General features: G+C 40.2%; 1 protein-coding gene across 5 annotated transcripts in view; it reads right to left on the reverse strand.

The window, feature by feature from the left end:
* Adamts12 (ADAM metallopeptidase with thrombospondin type 1 motif 12) overlaps positions 1 to 25029 on the reverse strand; it is a 326379-nt gene that overhangs the window by 294990 nt on the left and 6360 nt on the right. For 2 of the 5 annotated variants that reach the window (XM_004848653.3, XM_021261522.2), the window contains exon 2: positions 21514 to 21875. The exons of 1 other annotated variant lie outside the window; for it this stretch is intronic. In XM_004848653.3, coding sequence (XP_004848710.2) covers positions 21514 to 21875 — 362 coding nt within the window. Of the gene's footprint in view, positions 1 to 21513; positions 21876 to 25029 lie in introns of those variants that run through there. 2 more of the 5 variants (XM_021261518.2, XM_021261521.2) reach the window with 2 other exon arrangements.

Consider the following 25029-nt stretch of genomic DNA (forward strand, 5'->3'; position numbering starts at 1 on the left):
GCCTCCCAAGAGAGGCTAGATATCTTGATAGTAGTGTGGCAAAGTTACATCTATTTCTGTGTGTCTTCTGAAAGCAGTTAACACCATCAGAATATGCAGTGGGAACTCAATACATTTTTTAATGGATTCTAAAAACTTTGTCCTAATGGTCTGACTGAGGAGGTGTTTGACCACTGATATTTGACGGCTATTAGACATGACCATGGAAGAATGAGTTCTACTAACGATAACATGAAATTTTGCTTCAATTAGCTCACTTGGTGATCAGAGGCCATGCTCCAAGACTTCATCACACTGGAGCAACATTACTGCTTCCTTTGGATGTACTAGATTAACAGCAGTAGCTTCTCCCTTGTTCTTTATTCTCCTCCATCTGCTACTCTTCCAGGCAAGATACTCCCTCACAACTACTTCTAATCAAAATCCAGATAGAGAAAACAAATGACTTTGTGGAGAGGTTCTGTCCTACAGTAAACTCCCATGTTGGCTTCTGAGAAAAGTGAACATGGAGTGAAAGCTTGCTGTTTTACAGATATGTAGACCTATCTTTACATATGTGGATCTTCCAGATTCATGGGCATCACCTTTACTCAGACCATTGGTCAGTATATAAAAAGTAGAAAGCTTCGGGGCTGGGGATTTAGCTCAGTGGTTTCACTGCCTGCTGCGCAAGTGCAAGGACTGGAGTTCGATCCCTGGTACCAGAAAAAAAAAAAGAGTAGAGAGCTTTAATTCTGGATCCAGTGATGATCCAATGACCAAGTACAAGATTACTCAACTACAAAGGAAGGACGAAAGTAGCAGCATGTCAAGCAGGGACACACCAAGTCATAGATGACCTTGGAGAGGCTCATAGGACAACATTACAAGGAAACAACCCACCTTTAATGAACAGACATAACGCTTGTGAGATGAATGAGGCAGAAATTTATGATTACTAGAGGATCTGTGAGAATGAGAAAATAATGATGGCTCCCATGATGATCTCTCATCTCTTTCCATTAAAAGTAAAGCAAAGAAATGCCCAAATATGTAGTGCTCCCCAACCTCCAGCCACCTTGGAGTGACTCAGCTCAGCCTGAATCCCAAAGCTGAAGTGTTAGGCATCACTCACAGGATGAGAGGAAAGCTACAAAATGGACGGATGATGACAGCTACAGAGCAAGACTGTGCGGTGACAGATGGAGGGACTTCAGATGCTTCTGTGAAAGTAAAATGTTGAAAAAAATAATGATGTCTACACGAGATTTAAGAAAATGTTTTTCAAGAAGTTTCCTGTGTAACACATGTTCCTATCAATAAGTCAAATTTGTATTTTCCCATACTGGAACAGACTGCAAACACTGGACCCCAAGGAGCTTCACTTTTTTATACAGGTTTTTAGGGTTGTTGGGATTGTTGAGATATGTTCTGAACAGTTGTCCTGATAAAACCTGAGGGAAAATGCAACCATGGTTAAGCTCTTGTTAGAAATGTTTTCAGTGTCTATCACCCAGAGTAATTGCAAGTCAAAAATCTGGAAAACAGAAATAGAGGGAAGGCCTTGGAACCTAGATCATTGGCTTATAATACATATACTTCCAAAACTTTCTCTCTCCTCTTAAAATCTCTCAATCAGTATCTCCAAAAGTCCAAAATCCCAGGCTTTTCCTTCAATTTCTGTCAAGGATCCAGAATTAGAGCCAAATTTGGAAACCTTGGTAAGGTGGATCATCTAGGGTCGTGGGGTGAAATGGCATCTGTTCTTAAAGTCAAGACAAAAGTTCGGATATAGCAGGCCCTTGAGTTCCTGAATACCAAGTTATAATTCATAAACCAAATTATTTATAATCCTCATACTTCTTATAATTATTTCCCTTCTATAATTACTGAATCTTTAGCAAAGTTGATATTATATCTCCATCCAGATATACCTGTCAATTCAAAAGTAAAGCTATAATTATAGCAACAATCAGCTGTGACCCACCGGTCATCTCTTGGGAACTTCAAAATCATGTTTGAAACTAAATCTATAATTTTCTCCCCAAAACTTATTATATCTCTGTTGTTTACTTTTTAAGTAAGCAATTCTACTATGCAGGCAGTTGAAAAAGCCAGAAACCAACCTTGATTCTCCTTTCCTTCAGCATTTTCTTGGTATAAATCAGTTTCCAAGGCCACTGTTCACCATCCCTGCTGCCTAAAACTCTGGTCCAAACTGAACTTGTCTTTCATCTGGACTTGGCCAAGGGTCCCTAACTGGGCTCTTCATCCCCCATATTCCCTCCACAGTATAGCGAGAGAAGAATTTCCAAAATACAAATCTGATCACATCCCCAAAACCCCTTTCTCTGTCATACTCCTGAGGCCTCCCATTTCCCTTAGAATAAAAACTAAAATCATATAAAGAGCCTACCAGGATCTCCATAGCCTGGTTCTAATCTACCTTGCTGGCCCTACCTTCTGCCATTGTTCCATTCCTCTTGCCCTATCTCTCTCTTCTTGCCCACCACACTTATCTACTTCTTTCAAGGGGGCTCCTTTGCTCTCTTCTGCCTCAGGACTTGTATATGTGTGCCAGAAATGCTCTCCTCAGTCTTTTTACTATTTATGCTACAAACATGACAAAACCACCTCCACCAAAAAGCCTTCTCCAAAATCCTAGATGTCATTGGCTTACTGTGTCCCTGTATTAGATACTCTAATAGCATTTATGGCACTTATCAATATCCTACATTATATATTTGCACTTTGTTATGTAATACTTAATACTGATAGCAAGGTACAGTGATATCATTCTTATACTGTGGACATTTATTAGTGATAGCAGAAAGATGCTGGTATCTGTACTTCTTCACATATTTAATGTTTCTAAGGTGTAATTTAGGAAAAGCACGGGATGCTTGCAAAGAATAATCAAGAGGGTCCTTCATTCTGCCTGACTGTCAAAGCCAACTTTCTGAAGCAAGCTACAGTCACATGAGGACTTAGAATGCAGATCTTCTGACCCCAAGTTCATAGCCTGGCCTTATGCTCACCTGGTTACTACTCTGGTCTGGGAATGCCAAAGTACATAATTTACATATGATTCTGCTCTCTACAGAGACTCTGAGACTTTAAAAGTCTACAGTCACTCTCCTTTATTTTTAAGTCTAAATAATACCCAGAGTATTATGTAATACCTAGAGTATTGTATTATGTAGAACATATTTCAGCCTTAGAAAAGAAAGGAATTCTGACACATCACAATATGGATAAACTTTTAACGCATTATACCAAGTGAAATAAGCCACTCATAAAAGCATAAATATGGTATGATTCTATTTATGTTTGGTTTCTAGAATTTTAAATTTATAGAGAAAGATAAAACAGTGGATCTTAGCAGGTAAGCAGAGAGGGAAGTGGAGAATTATCATTTAATGAGTACAAATTTTCAATTTGGTATGATGAAAAGGTCTGGAGATGAATGGTGGTGATGGCTTTACAACACTATAAATGTACTTAATGTCACTGAACTTCACATATGAAAAGGTTAAAATGGTAAATTTTATATTATGTCAATTATATCACAATCGAAAGACTTTAGTCAATATCTCTAGGAGGCAGAGGTGAATGGAAGAAGTATGTGAAAGCATACTCTTTTTTAACCTTTTAAATTTTACAATATGTGAATATATTACCAGTAAAAATATAACTCAAAAGTCAAAAACCCAGAATCCTCTCATGCGGTCATTTTTGTTCCAAATATATCACTTATTCTCACCCCATTATCCATGCCAAGCAGATCCCACCATGAGATTGTGACTTGACCTTCCCACGGGGATCTAAAGGTTCAAATGAACAGCAATTTCTGCTTTTATGGAAACCACCTACCTATTGATGAGAGCAGAGAAAGGGAGACTTCTTGACCCAGGACACCACACGCTTTCAGGCACCTCTGAGCCTTAGTTACTACTCAGAAGTTTCATCGGGAGAGAGGGTGTCTTAGTTACTTTTCTCTCATTGCTGAGACAAAATACCCAACACCGAAAGTTAATGGGGATCACTTCTCACCCTTCTGGCTAAGATCAAGTGTAAAAGTTAAAAGGGAAAAGGTTTATGTAGCTCAGTTTGTAGAGCTTTTAGTCCATGATCGGCTGGCTCCAAGACAGAGTGGCAAATGGCAGAGGGGGCATCACAGAGGAGAAACAGTTCATGGTACTCACACAGTAACAAAAGCAACAAGAGACCTTAACAGCATCTTTCTGCCCCTTTTATCTTATCCAGACTACCAGGATCAGGGCAGGGCCAAAACAATCAGTGGACTGATTTAGTAACCACACACCCCCAATCCCAGAGTCACACACTCTAAATTCAACCACCTCTGAAAAAGCTCCATCTATGACTGCATGAGGCTTTGGAGGGACATCTAGACAGAAACCATACATTTCACCCTTGGCCCCCGCAAAAGACTCATGCATACCCCTTTATGCAAAAGGCACTTAGTCCATCTCTAAGAGTTGCAAAAGTCCTAACATTTTCAGCATTGCTGAAAATTCCAAGTCCAAAGTTTCCTCGGAGACTTAAGGCAAACTCTTAGCTGCAAGCCCCTGTAAAAATGAAAAGAAAGTAGGGGGCCGGGGATTTAGCTCAGTGGTTCTGCCGCTTTCCTTGCAAGTGCAAGGACCTGAGTTCGATCCCCCGTACCCAAAAAAAAAGAATGAAAAGAAAGTTAAGCACTTCCAACATTCAATATCACAAGATAGACATAACTATTCCAAAAGGTACAAACAGGGATACAAAGGAATGGGACCAAAACAAATCCAAAATCCAGCAAGGCAAACATTAAATCCCACAGTTCCTCTTTCAGCATCCCTGGCAATCTGTGGCAAGTTGTGAACTCTAAATGTCTTGGGTGGCTCTGCCCCTACAGCACTGTTTGTGGTTGTAGCTCCCATGGCTTCTCTCTGGAGCTGGCTGTGCTACCTCCTTGCAGTTTTCCTTGAATGATCCACATTCCTGGCTTCTCCAAACTTCTGGGAGCTCCACTGCATCTTTCAGCTTCACACTCTGCCCTCTCAGGAGCACACTGCCTAGCCTACCCTAACACCACAACTCTTCCATTCTGCATGCATCCAAAACCAGCACCTCTTGGATGATGCTAAGGACTGCTGCCAGCTAGAGCAATCACCAGGCTTCCTTCTTTCTTGGCTCTAGGGGGTCCAGTGCCTACAAACCAAATCCTGAGTAACTTCCCTAGGCCAGTGCCATTCTGGAACTTGGTACTCTGGGGCTCTCTTCTCAATGCAAAATCTTTCACTTTTGAAATTTTGAGGCTGCAAAGGGTAGAGTCCTTCTGCTTCTTGTGACACCCTCAGGCCATCTTTTCTACTCTCCTGTTCATTCTCAGCAATCAAGATCTCCTCTGCTCTACTGCTGCAGTCTACAGCTTTTTTGGAGCTTCCTTTCTGGTCAAACTCAAAACATTTTTAATCATTCTGCTTGGCTCTTTCCTCTAAATTCTAACATAAATCTAGCTAAAAGCCCTCAACAGTAAACATGCCAACCATCCCAACACTATACTGCATTGAAATGTTTCTGCCACCCAGGCAATATCTCTAAACACAAGCAAAATCCAAACCAACTTCCTGCCAGAGCACAACACACACTGCCTGGGATGCAGCAGCCAATGCAGTCCTCCTCAACAGAAGCCTCCTGAGCCTCATCCTAACTGGTAGCATCTCCATCACTACTCTAATTCTCCAGGCTCTGACCAGAGTCTCCCATATAGTTTAGAGCATACCTCTTTGGCTAGTGTCTCAAAACCTTTCCAAATTTATTTCCAAGGTGCTTAAACCTCATGACTAGGCAATGTCACAGCAATGGCCCCACTCCTGGTTCCAATTTATATCTTACTTTTCTCTCATTACTAAGACAAAATACCCAACATCAAAAGTTGAAAGGGAAGGGGTTTATTTAGCTCACAGTTTGTAGAAGTTTCAGTCCATCATTGGCTGGTTGCAAGGCAGAGTGGTGCATGGCAGAGCAGCATCACAGAGGAGAAACAGTTCATGGCACCCACATGGAAGCACAAGCAACAAGGAACCTTAAGAGTGTCTTTCTGCCCTTTTTATCCAGACTACCAGGATTAGGGTAGTTCCAAACCAATTAGTGAATGGATTTAGTAATCCCACACCCTTACTCCCAGCATCACATACTCTAGATTCAGCCACCTCTGAAAAAGCCACCTATGACTACATGAGGCTTTGGGGAGACATCAAGACATAAACTATAACAGAAAGTCAGTCAGAACGTGGGATAAACTGCCTGAAAAGACTTCTAGGAAGCTTTGTCATTGTTAAAATGAAGAAGAGCAAGAAAGAGAATGAAAAGCCAAAGAAAAACCCTAGGAAATTTACAACCAGGAAAAAGAAGAAGTTATTAAAATAATGAAGAATTGGAAAGAGAAAAATTCAGCTGCAAATTTTTAAAAAATTAAAAAGTCTTGCCAGAAGAAAGGAAGCTTTCTTGGAAAAAAGACAATGATATCTGATGACCTAATGGAAGTTCTACATTTTAAAATTATGTGATTCATCCTTAGCACCGAAGCAGAAGTCAAATGAGGAACAAAGTCTAGAGAAGAATCTGCCTGTAAACAGAAAGCATCAGAGGAGGATAGGCTAGTAAATGGAAGAGAAGAAATCAATGACATCAAATAGAACCATTCAATATTAAATGTTGTGTCTCTCATAACCTTGCTTTTCAAAATAGTTTATTGTTTCCCCAGCCGATTTAACTGAAAAACTATGAAGGAATGTCTAAATGGGAATGTGCCTCCTAGAAGTTAAGGAAACTGGGTCTGGTGGGAAGCATGAGTGTTGGAAAGTCATTCTTTTTAAAATAAATATCTGATAGCCTCTTTAATAAATGGTGTTGGAAAAACTGCATTTCAACCTGTCAGAGCTTAAAACTAGACCCATATCTATCACCATGCACTAAATTAAGATCGAAGTGGACTAAAGATCAAAATATTAAGACAGAAACACTAAACTTGCTGGAATATAAGTTAGGTAGAACTACTGAAGATATTGGCATAGGACAAGACTTTATGAACAAAACCTCAATAGCATGAGAACTAGCATAAAGAATCAACAACTGGGATTTCATCTTATTAAAAAGCTTCTGCACTGCAAGAGAAATCACCAACAGAGCTAACAGACAACCCACAACGTGGGAAAAAAATCTTCACCTGCTCTTCCTCAGACAAAGGTCTACTATCTAGAATCTATAAAGAACTTTTAAAAAATCAGACCTCCCAAATTTAAAGACCAAATCCAAAAATGGGCATTTGAAATGAACAGACATTTCTCAGACAAAGAAGTAAAAGCTGCAGATAAACATATGAAAAATGTTTAACCTCACGGGTCATTCATGAGATGCAGATGAAAACAACACTGAGATTCCACCTCACCCCACAAAGAATGGCTGCTATCAAGAAATCACCCAATAACAAATGCTGGCGGGGGTGTGGAGAGAAAGGAACTCTTCTCCATTGTTGGTGGGAGTGCAGACTGGTGCAACCACTGTGGAAATCAGTGTGGAGATACCTAAAAGAACTAGGGCTGGAGGTCCCATTTGACCCAGCTATTCCCCTGCTGGGTATTTTCCCAAAAGAATTACCACAGAGATATATGTGTACCCATGTTTATTGCAGCACAGTTTGTAATAGCTAAAGCTTGGAAACAGCCCAAATGCCCATCAACTGGAAACTGGATAAAGATGTGGTTTTTTTATAAAATGGAGTATACTCATCCATAAAGAATAAGAAACTAGAGTCATTTATAGCTAAATGGATGCATATTGAGGCCATACTCTTAAGTGAAATAAATAAGACACACATGTGTAAATACCAAATAGTTTCTCTAGTATGAGAAACTGAGAGTGTAAATAAGGATTAAAAGGATTAATAACTAATAATTGATATTTTGAAATAGGAAAAGGTCCAAAGGGGTAGGGGTGGTGGGAGGAGATGGGGAAAGGAAAGAATGGAAAGGAAAAATTATGAGAAAAGAAAAGAAAAATGGAAAAGAAGTATGTAAATAGGGAAGGGTGGAGGGGTGAAGGGCACACAGGTAATGGGGAAAAAATAAGAACCAAGATATATCGTGTACAGGTACAAGCACCCAATGATAAATGTAAATGAATTGTATACCTAAAATGTACCAATAAAAGAATTTAAGAAAAAAAACATAGTCTATCTTAATAAATTCACATTTATGCAACAATAAAAAAAATAAAATAAATATCTAAAACATCTGAAGGAGGGAAATCAACAAATCCAATAACATGCACCATGGGGGAAAATCAGAAAGAAGATCATGTCTTTTTGTGTTAGTAACGAGGAAGATTTTTAATGTTGGACTACTTGAATGGTCTTAAAAATAAATAACCAGACATAATTAGTGATGGCAATCATTAGACAGACAGCTGTGGTGGTAACAAATGGTCTATGGAGACATGGAGAAGAAAAACATTTGCAAGCCTCTAAATCCACAGTTCATTGAATCAGGAATAATGAATTTAATAAATGTAAAAATGGCCACATGCAGGAGCAGAGACCATATCGTCTGCTCTTACTGTTTGCCAGGTACACTGCTGCCAGCAGCACCATCTATATGAATAATGTCCTTCCAGAGCTGAGAAGGAAGCCTGACTCTTGTTTTGCCATTCTTCTTTTATACCCAGACTTTCATTGCCACCTTAGAAAAATTCCACACTTGCAATCTCTTAAGGTAATATTTATAATGTGAAGATCTTTTCACTCTTAACACAAAGTTAGCACCCTTCTGGGGATAGAAATGAAATCATAAACAGTGCTATAGTTCCAGCTGTCATTGTTTATCCCAGCACGCCTCAGGCCCAGAAAACCTGTCTGTTCTCAACAGCTTTGATGAAGACACCAAAACAACAGATCATTGGTTGGAACACTCACACCAGATAACAGAGAATTAAAGAACCTAAGCAAAAACAGCAGCTGTGCTGGTAAGATTTGTCCACACTAATGACATGTATTCAAACATAACCAAACATTACAGAGGAACAGAATGGAACGGAATGGAACGGAACGAAACAGAACACAGAACAGAACAGAACAGAACAGAACAGAAAACAGAACAGAACACAGAACAGAACAGAACAGAACACAGACAGAAAACAGAACAGAATACAGAACAGAAAACAGAACAGAACAGAACAGAACGCAGAACAGAACAGAACAGAACAGAAAACAGAACAGAAAACAGAACAGAACACAGAACAGAACACAGAACAGAAAACAGAACAGAACAGAACAGAACAGAAGAACAAATGGGTATATTTGCCCACTAGAATCCATCTTATTTTGGTTTCCAAGATCCGTGTTCTCCATCTTTTTTGGAATTACGTTAGTTAAGATTCCTCTTCTACTCTGCTATAGTTTGGATCTTAAATGTCCCCCAAAAGTCCATCAACATGCTAAGGGTCTGATCACTGGCCCCTGGAATTATTAGGAGGTAGTGGAACCTTCAGGAGGTGGGGCATAGTGTAAGTAAGTTAGGTCACTGTAGAGTATATCCTTGAAGGGGATATTAGAAGCCTAGTGTCCCTCCTCCTTGAATACCATAAGGAGAGTGGCTTTGCTATACCACACACTCCCCTCACCATGATGCTCTGCCTCACCACAGACCCAAAACAATGGTGCCAAATGACCATTAACTGAAACCTCAGAAACTCTGAGTCAAAATAAACCTTTCCTTCTTTTAAGTTTTCTATCTCAGGTATTTGTCACAGTGACAGAATACTAAGACATACCCTTTCACCCATCCACACTGGTTAGAGTAACATAGTTCCTGGTCTAAGCACCGTTATGCTTTTAAGCAAATAATTTGCCAAAAGGATGCAAATGATAAAAGGGTAAACTCAGAGTCAGTGCCTCTGGGTTCAACAGGTCAATGCTTCTCAAATTTTAATGCACATACAAGTAATTTGTGGATATTGTTAAAATTTAGGTCTGATTCAGCAGGTCCAGAGTAAGATGTGAGAATCTGCATTGCTAATATGCTCCAAGATGATTCCCTGTTGAAGCATCCAGGTCATCCAAAGTAACAGTCCAAAGAGGCAAAGCCTACTCCAAGGTCACAGAGTTTGTAAGTAACTGTGTCTTTGGGCTCAGCTTCTCTGACTCCCAAATCCAGTGGAATTGTTCCTTATAGGCTGTGTAATTTAAAATACATCAGTCATGTCACGTTGAAACATCATCTCAATAATCAAGTAAAACCATTTTTTTCAGTTAAAGAACAAAACTCAGGCCTTTCGTTTTCCCATTTTTCTAAGTCCTCATTAATGTCAAGCAATAAAGGCATTGTTAAAAGAAACTAGTTTTCTCTAATATTTAAGCTCCCTAGAACTATGATTCATGCTGTGTCAACAAGAAAAACAAATACTAATGCATGAAAATCTAGAGGGATACTCAAGCCACCTAGCTAGCAGTTTCTGTAATTAAAACAGAAGTATAAGGCACAGTAAACTCTCCAGGGCAGAGATTTCCATGAGAGGGAGTCTGTCTCCATGCTGCATTTGTGTAAATACATAAGCCAGGTAATTAATTCTATAATAGGGTATTGGCTCCTCGTTCCCCATAATACCAGAAGCCCACTCTCCATTCTTTCTCCAGCAACATCCAGGGCCACAGTGTGGGCTGCTGACTCAAGACTCAGAAAAAGGATAAAAATCAGTGCTGCTTCTTCAAGTACAGGTTCCTGAGATCTAACCCTTCCTCCTCTAATCCATCATCCTGGAAACCCACAAAATGAAGCTGATGAAATAAAAAGTGGGCAAAAAACAAAACAAGAGAGAGGAAAGAAACTCACTCATATTTATGAGCCTGCTGCACAAAGCATTCATAGTGAGGAGAGGAATTTCCGCCAGCCAAAAGCCCAGTTCCAGTCTCACGTCTGAGTAAGCATGGGTCTGATCAGGCAACCCCAAAGGTCGGGGGTCAGGGAGAATTCCTCAGCCTGGAAGCAGAGTTAGGGGATAAACAGAGCATTCACTTCCTTCCCCATGGGGTAAAACAACAAACCCTGACACATAGGCGTCCTGTAACTCAAATGAGTGGTTTCCGCAAATGGGATGCGCTGTTCAGGATCAGAAAGCAAGGCAAGAAGCCTCAAGGGGCAAGTTTTCCCACACAGCTCTGCCAGTGAACTTCATTCCTCCACCACATTACCCAGGCTGGAATTCAACAAGAAGGCAGAAATGGTTACATTCTTTGTGTGTACAGAAACAGAATCAGCAGGGCTTTCCAGGACAAGAACTGGGCTGCACTAGCAGGAATAACCTGGTCTGAAGCACACCCCACCCCAGTAAATGCTCCCTCACATGGCACGGATTTTTAAATGCCACCAATCCTCACTTGCAGCATTCACTCAGACAAACACACAGCATGCTTGATCCTTGCCTTCCTGAATATTAGAATCTTACAAAGTTAAAAGTGTTCAAATTCATGTAACAGCATAGCCCAGCACTAAATGAGAGCTTGAAGACTGTTAATGTTCTAGTGCCAAAAAATGTCTTCTCAATTCAAAGGTGGCAAAACTGGGAAACAAAGGGCTGCTTCATACATGGTTATTGGGTATGTTTGCTGGCAGAAATGTGTCACTGCAATTTTAGAAATTATCTGAGCCTTTACATAACTACATAAGCACTTGTTTAATAGATTTTAAATGTAAAAGCAAAAAATGGAAAGACCTTAATATTTTGGATAATTGACATAGACTTGTTCCTTACCTTATTTCAAGGACAATATTGGGAAAGGGAACTGGTAAGGATTTGTTGCATCTTAGTGGAAAAATATCTGTTAATTAATGAGTGTATACACACACACACACACACACACACACATACACACTGTTACTTGAGACCAAATAATTCAGGCTTCAGGCTTTGGGAAACATGCTAGTGAGAGATTATTGCATCCTCAGGTGATTGTCCTGTGGAGGCCACAAAACTAGGCCAAATCCTGTGGATAGGGAGTTCAGGAACTACTGTTTTCACACATATTTGTTCAAAGTATAAGAAAACACATAGGGGAGGGAAATAAAATTTTAAAAAGTGCCTCATCCTGACAGATGAATTGTAAAAGGCACCCCATGTAGGCAGACAAATTACAAAAAGATATGCACAACTTTAGGCGAAGGAATTATAAAATGGTCTCTTTTCCTACTCTAGTTAGAATTTGTTTTTCACTCTGAGCCATGACCAGGTTCAGCTGTCAGAGCCTGCACTAGATTTCATTCCCCAGTGACTCCTTGGAAGCACTTTTGCAGGGTACGAAATGTCCAAACTGGATAGTGTGACACAGGGTCTTAGATGGGATTTCCCATGAAGAAAGCAACCAGGGCTGGAAAGAAGAACTGGAAATAAAGATGGTCTGATACTGAGATGGATTCCTGGGTGGATGAAGAGATACACAGACAGATAAGAAGACAGAGGGACATTTCCTCCCTTCTCAAAGGTCTCGTGATTAGGCTCATGACTCAGGAAAGAAATACATTTCAGGACATCCCTAAGCAGATAAAGTCCTGGTTAGAGACACTCTTAAAACTTAGCCTAGACTCTGACCAAGATTAGTAAAAACTTTAGGTTATTATTTGCATTATACTTTCCTTACCTTTAGGTGCAAATCTTCAAAGCCGTCCTACTGAAAATTATAGATTAGACTGTGAAGTGCATAGCAGAACTAAGGAAAGACCCGATCTGAGCTCACTTACAAATGATACCAGTATCTTCTCTGGAAAAGTCAACATGATACTGGCAGTCACAGTGCTCTTAGAGTGATGAGCCAAAGGAGGCCATGATGAGAAGCCAATGTCCTAGAATCCATCAGACATGGTTCAGGGACCAAATTGCATTGTGACCGTCAATATGTGGGTGTTAAGCCATTGTTTAACTAGCTGAAAAAATGTAACCTCACTCTGAAACCACAAGTTGGGGAAGTCTACAGGAACCTAGAGCAGTAGAAAGGCATATATATTTAACCAGTATTTACTGAGTGCTTATTATGAAACATAGCTAAACACATGCATATAAGACAAGTGAAATTGAAGGAAAAAATTGAAACAAAGCTTTTGTACATAGGGAGGGGAGAGGGCTTGAGGGGGGGAACAGGATAAAATAAAATAAAATTTATTTTTAAAAAGACAAAGTGAAGAACAGAAAAATTAAGCAGAAAGAAACAAAAACCTTGGTAGTGTAAATTCTTTTAAAAATAAAATAGGCAATGTGATAGACTACTGGAAGAGTCTACTTCAGTTTGAGTGGCAGTGAAAACTTTAAGGTAGGATATAAAGACAAGGAACAGCTATGTTGAAATCTAAAGAAAGAGAGTTCTAAGCAGAGAGAATAGTGTATGCAAAGGTCATGGTGCTGAAGTGTGCTGGTTACATCGGAGAAGCAGAAAAAGGATCAGTGTGACTAAAGCACGGTGCAGGAATCCTACATGGTGGGAAGAAGGCAGGGAGGTAGGCAGTATCAGGTCATAGGGTGCCCTGGAAGTCAAGTCAATAAGTTCATATTTTGGGCCGGGGATTTAGCTCAGTGGTTTCGTCGCCTGCTGCGCAAGCGCAAGGACCCGAGTTTGATCCCCGGTACCAAAAAAAAAAAAAAAGAAGTTCATATTTCATTCTGCTATGATGAGCAACCAGTAGAAGACTCTAAGCAGAAGAGTGGCATTGCTCTATAAATATGTTCAGGAGACCAGACCAGCCACCATTTAGGAAATGTTTTACAAGGAATTAATAGAAGAGGCTAGGAAATCATTAGGGAGGTAAATGTAGGATCCAATGGAGAGAAAATGGTGTATAGGACTAGGATAAGGTTTCTCAACTTTGACATTTTGTACCACATGATCTTTTGCAGTGGAGGGCTGTCCTGTGCATTGTAGGAAGTTTGGCAGCCTTCTTGGTCTCTACTCACTAGATGGCAGAAGCAATTCCCTCCTCTCCAGTTGTAACAATCAAAAATGTCTTCAAATATTGCCAAAAGCTCCCTGGAGAGTATAACTAGTCCCACTGAGAACAGGCATACTAGAGTGCTAGCCATGCTGGTGACAGCAGTGGTAGAGTCTGAACATATTTTGACAAGAGATGACAAGATGTGCTGATAAAAACAGACACAGAGCATGATGGAAAAAGAAGTCAAAAATGATATAACTCTAGGGGTTATGAAAGAATGGAGTTGACATGAGAAATAGGGAAGACTAAAGGAAAGGAGATCATCGGTGTTGGCTTTTAACATGTGAATCTGAGACACTTATTAGGAATCTATATGACAAGGCAAATAGATTGCTGGAGTTCCAAAAACTTATAAACATAAATTCATATATGTAAATCTAGGAGTTATTTACATATATACAAAAATAGATACACAGATGTTAGAAACATCACAAATATGATGATACATTACTAGATGATTAGATAGATAAATGACAGATAGATAGATAGACAGACAGGCTTGGAATTTCGGACTTGGGACTGGTGGTTACCTAACAAGAGTATGAAGCTAGAGAAAAATGATTGCAGATAAAAGCCTAGGACACTCTAGTAGCTGAGTAGAGGAAAATGAGCATAGGACACTGAGGCAGAATGGTCATAATATTGTATCAGGTAATCAAAGAACAAATATATTTCAAATAGGAATATTGTGTCAAATGATGTCAAGATATTGTCAAGTTCGACTAAAACAAAGGAGTGCCCACTAATAACACAATGTTCCCCTGAAGACTTGAAAGAAGCAGTTTTAATGAAGTTGTGAGATGTGGAGTCTTACTAAGCCAATTAAGAAAAGCAGTGTACTTTTCTAATGCATCTACCAGAGTGTGAGGTAAGTAGGGCTGAGTGACATGATTATTCTTATTTTTCGCCCAGGAATATTTTGCAAAAGGCTTGTAAGGTTAAGTCAGTTTTTGCTACAAATTCACAGACAACTGGCAGATTTTAAAGTCTGGAAAAGAGGAGTCAAATTAGAAGGGAAAGGAAAAATTATGAGAAAAGAAAAAAATGGAAACAAAGTCTATGTAAATAGGGAAGGGTGGAGTGGGTGAAGGGTCCACAGGTAATGGGGAAAAAATAAGAACCAAGATACATCATGTACAGGTACAAGCACCCAGTGATAAATGTAAACGTATTGTATACCTAAAATGTACCAAAAAAAGAATTTAAGCAAAAAAAAAAAAGGGCATTGAGGTTCTTCAGACTGAAAAGAAATCATAGGTCACACTAATGAGGCATAGAAACAAAACTTAGCCCGCATCAGAGCACCTACTTCTCCAAACAGGCACTGAGCCAATGAGTCAAATCTTCCCTGTGAATAAAGGGCCCCGGCCTTCTCCAATGGAAGAGGCAATGAGGCTGAGCACAGAAGAAATTGTTATTCTTCTCTCTGATTACTTTATATTAGAGAACTCTCAAAAACAACATATTTGGAAACTAATAGGATTTAGCAAACAAAGAGGACAAATTTGCAAGACAGTTTCATTAACTTTCCCAAATACACTCTGACACAGGGAAGGGAAAAGTACAAAGCAATTACTTTTACTGTACTTGAGAGCCTCCTTCTCCATTCACACTAACAACCCTACAGGTGGGGAAGGCCTGGTGGCGCAAGGACCAGTGACCCAGTAGATGATGCATATAAAAGTAATGGGTTGGGAGACAGCTTGTGAAAAATGACATCAGAGTGGAATTTAAAATTCCTTCCAAGGAACTGATGCAGAAATTCTATTTCTGGGTATGTATCAAAGAAATTGAAATTAGTTTCTTGAAGTGTTATCTGCTCTTACATGTTTATTGCAGCATTATTCACAGTAGTCAATATATGTAAACAACCTAAATGTCCATGGATGGATGAATGAATATGCAGCACATACATGCAGTCATTCCTTGGTGCCCAAGGGAAACTTGTTCCAGGATCCATTCCCCACAGATACACAATCCACAGATTGCCAAATAATTTATATGAAATACTGTAGTATTTGCATAAAACCTTGGTTCATCCTCCCATATATTTAAGTTACCTCTAGATAAGATATATACTACTATGTTGAAAGTTACATGAAATGATGAAAGAAATCAAAGAAGATCTAAATATATTGAGACACAAGCATTGTTCATGGATTAGAAGACTCAACATAGCAAGGATAACAATTCTCCTCAATGAATACACAGGTTCAATATAATTATTTTCAAGATCTCATCAAGTTTTTGTAGATGAGATTATTCTAAAATTCATTTGGAAAGGTAAAGAAACTGGCATCACTAAAACACTTGTTCTGAAAAAGGAGAATAAAATGGGAAGATCAGTCTACCTGATTTCAAGACTAATTATAGACACAGCAATGAAGACTGTGGGCTCCTGGTACAACAGAACCTACAACTCAGAGACAGACTCACAGAAATATTTCCACCTGAATTTTACAAAAGTGTGAAAGCTATTTAATAGAGGAAGGATAACCTTTCAACAAATGGTTCTGGAGCAATTAAATATCCATAGGTATAAAGAAGGAAAGTAGAAAGGGAGGGAAGAAGGGATCAAGGGGGAACGAAAGGAGGGAAGGAAATGAATCACCACCTAAGTTTTACATCTCATACAAAACTTAACTCAAAAAGGATCATGAATTTCAATGCAAAATCTAAACATCAGATGATAGGGGTTATGGCTATAAATGGACAACATGAGGGACAAACATTCCCGTTGTGATGGAAATGTTTGACATCTTGATTCTATCAATGTCAAAATGCTGCCTGTAACATCATATGGTGATTTGTCAAGATGCTGCCATTGGAGGATGATGGTAATGAGTATATAGGATCTTTCCATACTAATTCTTACAACTACATATGAATCTACAACTCTATCAAAATCAAAAGTTTGAGTTAAAATAGCACAAATAAAATATCTTATTCAAAGTTTTATTTCGCATTTGAATTCAAAACAAGACAATTTCGGTGTGTCAAAAGAGAGGAATACTTAAAGCTGAGTTCAGTGAAAGTTAAAGCTGGATAGATTTTACCAGCAGGAGCTGGAATTGAGGCAGGAATCTATGATAGAGCTACAAACAGCATTCCTTTAATAAAGCCATAACTAAGAAATGCTATGAATAGGAATCAAATAGTGTCCTGACTATAAATGTGTATATATATATTTGCTTACTGACCCAGGTATACAGTCCAGAGGGTGGGTGCTTAAACCAGGCTATTGGTGGGAGTAGAGTACCCATAAAAATCAGAACCCCGGCCGGGGATTTAGCTCAGTGGTTTGGTCGCCTACTGTGCAAACGCAAGGACCCGAGTTTGATCCCCAGAACCAAAAAAAAAAATCAGAATCCCAACCCTGTCTCATGTATGAATGTGAAGTCTATGTTTCTGGTGCAGAAATATCAACTGAAATACTAACAACCAACACAGTTGGAATCAATCCCCTAGGACTCTGCCAGCAGCAAACCCAAAACTACCACGCTGGGATACTCACTCTTCCTGAGAGTGAATTCAGAGTCTAACTGATTTTTAAAAACACAGTTTCTCAGTCAAAGAACGTAGAATGGGACAAATCCACTAAACTGTTTAAGGGAAACAAATTCGTAATTTCAAGTTATGAAAGTTTTGAGAGATGAAGGGTAGTGAAAATACTGGAGATGGGCTGACTCAGTATGGAAGCAGCCTCCGAGAGGTTGAGGACCACACCCATGCCAAAGGATGGTAAGCGGGCTTCCTAGGATCAACAGTTTGAAACCACCTGGGTCTCTTCCAGAGGAGAATGAATAATCTGAAATCACAGACAGACCCAAAAGAACACACCCTCCAACATCTCATTCAGTTGCCCACATCTGAAACAAAGAATATTCCAGGCCTGAGCCCCAGAAATGAAAAGGCAGATGTCCTGGTCCACATGAAAGTGACCCCTTCCTAAGAAAGGCTTCCCAAGTGCTAGATTTGCCCTCGACGTAGTGGTAGGCTGAAAGCCGGAAGATTCTAAGCCTGCCATCCTGTGACTTTGAGAGTGGGGTCATCCCTAGATGAAAAGGAAACCTCATGTACCAGAGTCAGACCCCAGGCATGTGATCAAGAGGTCAGATACCAGCCCATTCACTATCCTTTTTCCTAGAACCACTCTAAGTGCACACTGATAAAGCCAGTTAAAAGATATACTCACAGAAAGGAAAGAAATTTATTTAGCTTTTGGTGCCTTTCTATTACCACATGTGCATTGTCAACTTATGTGTGAAAAGCTCCAAAATAATCCCAGTGACATGTTTTTGGCAAAAAATCATTGAATAATTTTACTCTAAAATTTTCCTGTCATCTTGCCTAACGCTGCATCCTCCTATACTTAGCATGAATCTGAAATCTGAATCCAGAAATGCCCACATGGTGATACTCACTTGGGCCTTTTGAATTGAAATTGAAATTGAAAAGGTCCTGATGTTCTATTTATTCCCAAGTTTCAAATAATGTTACACAGCATGCAACTTCCCTTAGAAACCAAAAGATCAATTTAGAGTAGCAGTTCTCACCCCTGGCAGCCTATTAAAATAGCATGGGGAGACCAGCTACTTTAGAGGAAAATTGGTTAACAGAGGTAATGAGCACCCATTCTTGCTAATCCAGTGGTTGGTATTACCTATTGCACATTAGAATCACCTGGGGACCTTTAAAAATACCGATGCCTGGGCCCCACAATGAGTCCAATTAAATCAGAACCTGTAGGGTGTGGGGTGCCAGGGCATGGATACATTTTTAAAGCTCTTAAGTGATCTTCATGTTGAGCCAAGGCTAAAAACAACTGCTCTAGCCTGGTGCTTCTCAGATCTCAGTAAGCACAGAGCTCCTACAGAGCTTCTTAGACATGGATTTCACATAGGAAAATCTATAGAGACAAAAAGTAGCTTAGTGGTTGCCTGGGACCGGTGGGATGGAAGCACTGAGAAATGACTGCTAAGAGCTACAGTTTTCTTCTTTGGGCTAATGAGAATGTTCTAAAATTTACTGCCATTATTGCAGAATACATTTTAATATATTAAAAGGAATCAAATTTTACACTTTAAGTGGATAAATTATATGGTTGTGAATTATGTCTTAGAGAGTTTCTACTCACCCCTAGAGATTCTGATACCCTAGGTCCAGAATGAAACCCCAAATTTGTCTTTTTTTTTTTTTTTTTTGGTACCAGGGATCGAACTCTGGTCCTTGTGCTTGCGAGGCAGGCCGAGGCAGCAATGAGCTAAATCTCCAGCCCCAAATTTGTCTTTTTAATGAGTCTCCCTGTGATGTTAATCCTGTAGGTCCAAAGAACACACTGCTCTAACCCATGGAGAGGGTTTTATGAGCATAATAATTACCTTACAATGGACCCTTGACTTACAAACTTGATCAGTTCCCCAGAGCTGACTGTAACTCAAATCAGTATAGCTGAGATCTGGATATTTACCTGGGTACGTGCTATAGATAGCAAGAGGCAGATGAATCTTCTACTAACTTAATTAATCTAAGTTGCTCATATATCAGGCTGGTTGTAACTTGAAGGTCCACTGTATTTGCATGGTTAGTGAATAGACATACTTTCCCATATCACTGTTCTCAGGAGAAGCGTGGCCTTTGCCGTTTGTCATGCAGACCATTCCTATGTGCCCATCCTTCCAGATCAGAAGGTCTTTCTTCTTTTCTCCTGGTCACAGAGGATTGGATGACAATGATGTGTCCAGGATTATCTCACAGAAACATGAGTTGGGACAGCAAAGGGAACATGTGATGTGAAGCGTGAGTGAGCCCAGAAGATGAAGACTTCGGAGCTGGGAGAGCTTCCCTGATAACTATGCAGTGCAGTGCATGAGGCCTGGGAGAAGAGGGCCCCATTCTTGGTTTTGTGATAGTAATATTCTAATTAGGATGAATGGCAAAAACCTATATTTCAAAATCTAGATTTACAGAAAAAGGCAAAACAAGACTTTCCATTTATTGTATGAAGCAATTCATCCACAGCAGTCCTTCAGAAAATTTAAATTACTGTACAATGTTTTGCATGAGTTTCCCCGCAATATTCCACCAGAGCCAAATTATACAGACACAAAATAAACAGAGTCCTAAATTATAAAGAACAGAAATTCTCAAGAAAATGGCCGTGATGATGGGAGGACAGGTGCCTTCCGTAAGAATGCCAACGTCATCGGGGGTTTACTAGGTAAACCTTAGACTCCAGAGGACTGGCAGTGTTCAGGACTCTGGACTCTGCCTCTGCAGTCACCCACCCCAAGCACACACTGTGAGTGCTGGTGCCTGCCTCTTGCTCGAGTCTGAGAAGAACCTCAAACAGCTGAACCCCTTTCCCAAGCAGTGCCTGCATTAGAGTTACAGATGAAGCTGTCACTGCAGTTGCTCCAAGAAGTTAAGTGAAACAAAGGGACCAAGCTTCCTTTAAGCACAAGTTTAAATTATAAAAAATAAGCTTAGTCACACTTTGAGGTGTGGTATATAACAGAAAGACTCAGACTCTAACTTATGCAAGTTTTTCAGGATCTCCAAGTTTCCTTGACTGAAAAAAATAAAAAAAAACAAAAAACACCTGAGGATGGAGGGGTGGGGACAATGTACACAAATCACATCATAAACTACATATTCCAGTGTCTGGTGTACTAGAAACAGGAAAAAGAAAAATAATAATAGCTAGCATTCATTTGATGTCATTATTACTAAAGATTCTTCCAACATGCATATACATATATTTATTCATTTAATCCTCACAATACTCTATTACATGTGTCACCAAACTTTTCTGACAAATGTTTTCAGCTTTCAGGGCTTTTTGGTTCCTAAACCAACTACTTAGCTCTGCTGATGTGGTTTGAAAACAGCCATAGGTGGTTTGTAAATGCATGAGTGGATCCATGTTTCAATAAAAATTCAGCTATGAAAACACTGGGTGGACCACAGTTGGCCAACCATGGCACTGAGAACATTTCTATCATTGTCCCCACTTTACAGGTGAGAAAACAAAAGCACAAAGGAATAGAGTGACAACCCAAGGTCCCACATGACATCTGATTGCCAAGTTCATAACCCTCCATCATCTCATATTAGCTGCTGATATCACCATCAGAATCAGTAAAACTTTCACTCAACCCAAATTGAGGTTTTCCTAATTCAAAAGGTACCAATCAGCAGTCAGTGAACAATACCTCAGGCCTACCCCAAAGATCCTACTCAAATCCTCCTTCTTCTCTTCTCTCTCTCCCCATGTTCTTGGGATGAGTTCTCTCTCCCCCTCCTCCTCCTCCTCTGAACCCTCAGTGCCCTTATTCTCTCTACCTCCAAATGGATCTTCTATTTATTGTATGCTTTTTCCTAACCCCTTTGGAGGACTCCATTCTCAAGTTTGTAGGGGGCTTTGAACCTGTTGGGAGAAGGTCCAGACTGAGACTCGAAGGGCCTGGGGCAGAGGAGGAAAGTGATCAGCCCAGACACTCACCAGTCCATGACAGGCACTGAGGACTGCAGTCCCAACTGCAGTGCTCTGCTGCTGAACTGTGCCCCTGAGATGGCAAGGGGGGCCCGAGGAAGCCACCATGTTAACATGGGAAAGGTTCCCGTACCGCTTCTCCAGGATGTAGCTGTTGGAAAGAAATCCTCGATTGACTGTCAGGTTAAAAAACAGGTCCTTCTCTTCGTGTGAAATTCTATAGTATACCCTGTCCTCTGAGACATCCAAACCTCTTTTCTTCCTGCTGCTGGTAACAGGATGGTTCAAGCCATAGGACTGGAAATGCCCACTAGAATCTACTCGGACGGGGGCCACCACGTGATATTCTGGCAAGGCCTTCATAAAATGCTCTGAAAGAAAAGTAGACACAAAATTAAGACTGAGAGACTTGTTCTGAGTGCGCAGCAAAGCAAACTCACTTCCACTTGGAACTTAGATGCTGGATTGCGGATGGCAAAACACACAAGTCCTGTCAACATCAAAGTCCTTGAGCAAATCAAAATTAAACAGTGCGTCCTCCTTAGTGACACACAGCAGTCTGAGCTGACACTAAAACAGAGCTCTGGGTATCAGATATTTTATCAGAGGCAATTTAAGATGAGCACTAGTTTATGAGGAATATTGTTAGACAGGAGCAAGATCAGCATGAGGATCTGGGACAGTGCAAATCTAAAGTCCGTTGATACAAATCACAGAGCCTTAGGAAACTTCCTAAGTCCAGTTAAAGGAAAAACCAAAAACAAAACCACGGTGAACTCAGAGCACACACTTGGACAAACCTCACAGCAATGACAGTATAAGAAGGTCCCATGATACAGCAGAGTGCTTAAAAGAACTTTGAGTTTTTTAAAAATGTTTACAAATACAAAGTACACAAAGTAAAATGCTAAGGAAACATATTAGAATATGAGGTATTTGTTCAAAACACAAAACTTACCACTTTAAAAATACAAGGTAGGAACACTTATTTCCTCCACACAAAAAACACATACCTTTTGACTTATCTAAATTTTATTCTATGTATTTTATTTTATTTATTTATTTATTTATTTGGTACCAGGGATCGAACTTGAGACCTTGCGCTTGTGAGGCAGGTGGTGGAACCACTGAGCTAAATCCCCGGCAACTTATCTAAATTTTAATCCCCATCACCACCTCTTTATTTTGATGATTGGGAATAACAAAGGATCTAATAAGCATGGAATTAGTCATCACTCAGAATTATAGACTAAGTAAAGCAAACCATTAACCATTTAGTAAGATAATATTTTGCTTCAAGGGAAAAGAAAGACCAGAGAAAGAGAGAAATAGGGAGGAAGAGAGAGAAGGAAGGAAGAAGAAAAGGAAGGGAGGGAGGGAAAAAAAGGGAGGAAGCAGGAGAAGGAGTGAGAGAGAGGAGAAAGGGAGGGGAGAAAGAGGGAGGGAAGGAGGGGGTAGGTGGGTGAAAGGTAGAGATCACTCTGCTTGCCACCTTCCAGCTGTACTACTTTCATTACTTTGTTCAGGTTACTTTCCCAACTACATTGATTTTGCTTTCTATCAAAATCCTGTCTGTGCTTTAAAGAAACAACTCAAATTCTTCCTCTTTGATATAATGTTCTTCTCCTTTGCCTAAACCCTCATATCCTCACTCGCTGTACTTCCCGGATTGGTTTTACTCTATATTGCCATTTTTCTATTGCACTATTTGTCCCTGAACCTTTTGGAGGACAGAATTTTACACACCACAGGTGTTCGGTTACTGTATCGATGTATCAGTGAACATGTCAGTAGCTAGTTAATTAAAAGAAATGGCCTTGAAGGGATGCAATTATAAAGGAGCACTTTGTTCTAGACAAGTGCTCTCAAACATCATTTTTAGAACCATTCTTCTCTGCCTTGGATGAAATATGATGCAGATCAGTTTCTACTCTTAGGTCCTAACAAATGGTCTCAATATTTAAGTGTAAAAAGTACAGACTTACTATTTCCAACTGCAATATTTAGATACAACTGTCCACATAGCAACGAGAACAAATCTTAAAAATAATACTCAACGAAAAATAAGAAACAAGGCAAGTTAATATAGAGCTATTAATGGAAGATACACACACACACACACACCAGAAAGTTTTCCAGAACACCCACAAACAAAATATACATGTGGAGCCCATTAAAATAGATTGCCATGGGGAGAAATAGGAGTGTGGAATGCAGACAAAAATGTAAAATATATAAAACAAAAGATAGTTTCTGCACAAATAATAATGATAGCGTGCCATGAGCTGAGGAGTATAACTGACTCACTTCCCCCTTCTACCTCCCACTCACTTCTGCGGAAATGCCTGGGATCATCCAACATTGGCACTTCTTTGACCTCATCTAGTAGAGGCCCTTCTCTGCCCTCTCATGTTCAGACTTCAATGAAGAGAGAAATGTCCAGGTTGAGTAGGGCGGAAATAGCCCCCTTCTGCAATACTTCCTTCATGTTTCTCTGCTCCGCTGCTCACAATGATATCTCTGGATGCTCCAGGGTTGTAGCAAAGGAGGGAAGTTAGGGACAGGAAAGTCTGACTTGGCTGGGGGCACCTGCCACCTGGCGATGGTACCCGTGTGTGTGGTCAGTGTCCAGATGCTGACCCTTTCTCTCACGAGATACTCTCTGGGTTTTGGGAAAACTCTGTCACTAGGGACTGCCCAGGTCCCAAGATGTGGGCAATCCCTCCTCCAACTAGCCAGCTTTCAGTCCTCCACCCTATATTGAGGCCACCCTACCACTACAAGGAGTTCCTTGTGGCCTCATTTCCATGTGACTCAAGATCCTTTTCAGGAGTCTAAATTTAACACACAGGAAATAATAATAATCCTTACAGGGCCAGGGATTTAGCTCAGTGGTGCCACTGCCTGCCTCCTAAGCGCAAGGTCCTGAGTTCGATCCCGGGTACCAAAAGAAAAGAATATTTGCTGTTGATTTAGCTCAGTGGTTTCGCCACCTGCTGCGCAATCCCAAGGACCCAAGTTTGATCCCCAGTATCAAAAAAAAAAAATGACAATAATAATGATCCTTACATAAAAAAATAAATAAAAAATTAAAAAAATTTAAAAATAATAATCCTTAGACTTCACCCTAAAATTAGGTAACCCACACCATTGATTGCTGGCAAGGCCATACTCTTGGTTGGCTCTGTCCCAGATACCATTCCAGCAAATCTATTGCTTATTGTCATGTGTCTGGTGGCATGGCAGAGGAGCATCACAGAGGAGAAAAGTCCATGTCAAAGCAAGCAGGAGGCAGCAAAGCAGCAGCGGTAGTAAAATCCAGCTTGCCTGTCCCTTTGACCACATCCAGGCTAACAGCCTCTGGTGTGGTGCCACCCCCCCCCCCAAGATGGACCTTCCCTTATCCACCCCCTTAGTCCTAGCACCACAACCTAATCCAGTCACCTACAAAACTCCCCATCTGGGCCGGAGATTTAGCTCAGTGGTTCTACCGCCTGCCTTGCAAGCGCAGGACCCGAGTTCCAT

Source organism: Heterocephalus glaber, unplaced genomic scaffold, assembly GCF_053883595.1.
Source record: "Heterocephalus glaber isolate CG9 unplaced genomic scaffold, H.glaber_assembly_v1.0 deba00001538, whole genome shotgun sequence".
Classification (NCBI taxonomy): domain Eukaryota; kingdom Metazoa; phylum Chordata; class Mammalia; order Rodentia; family Bathyergidae; genus Heterocephalus; species Heterocephalus glaber.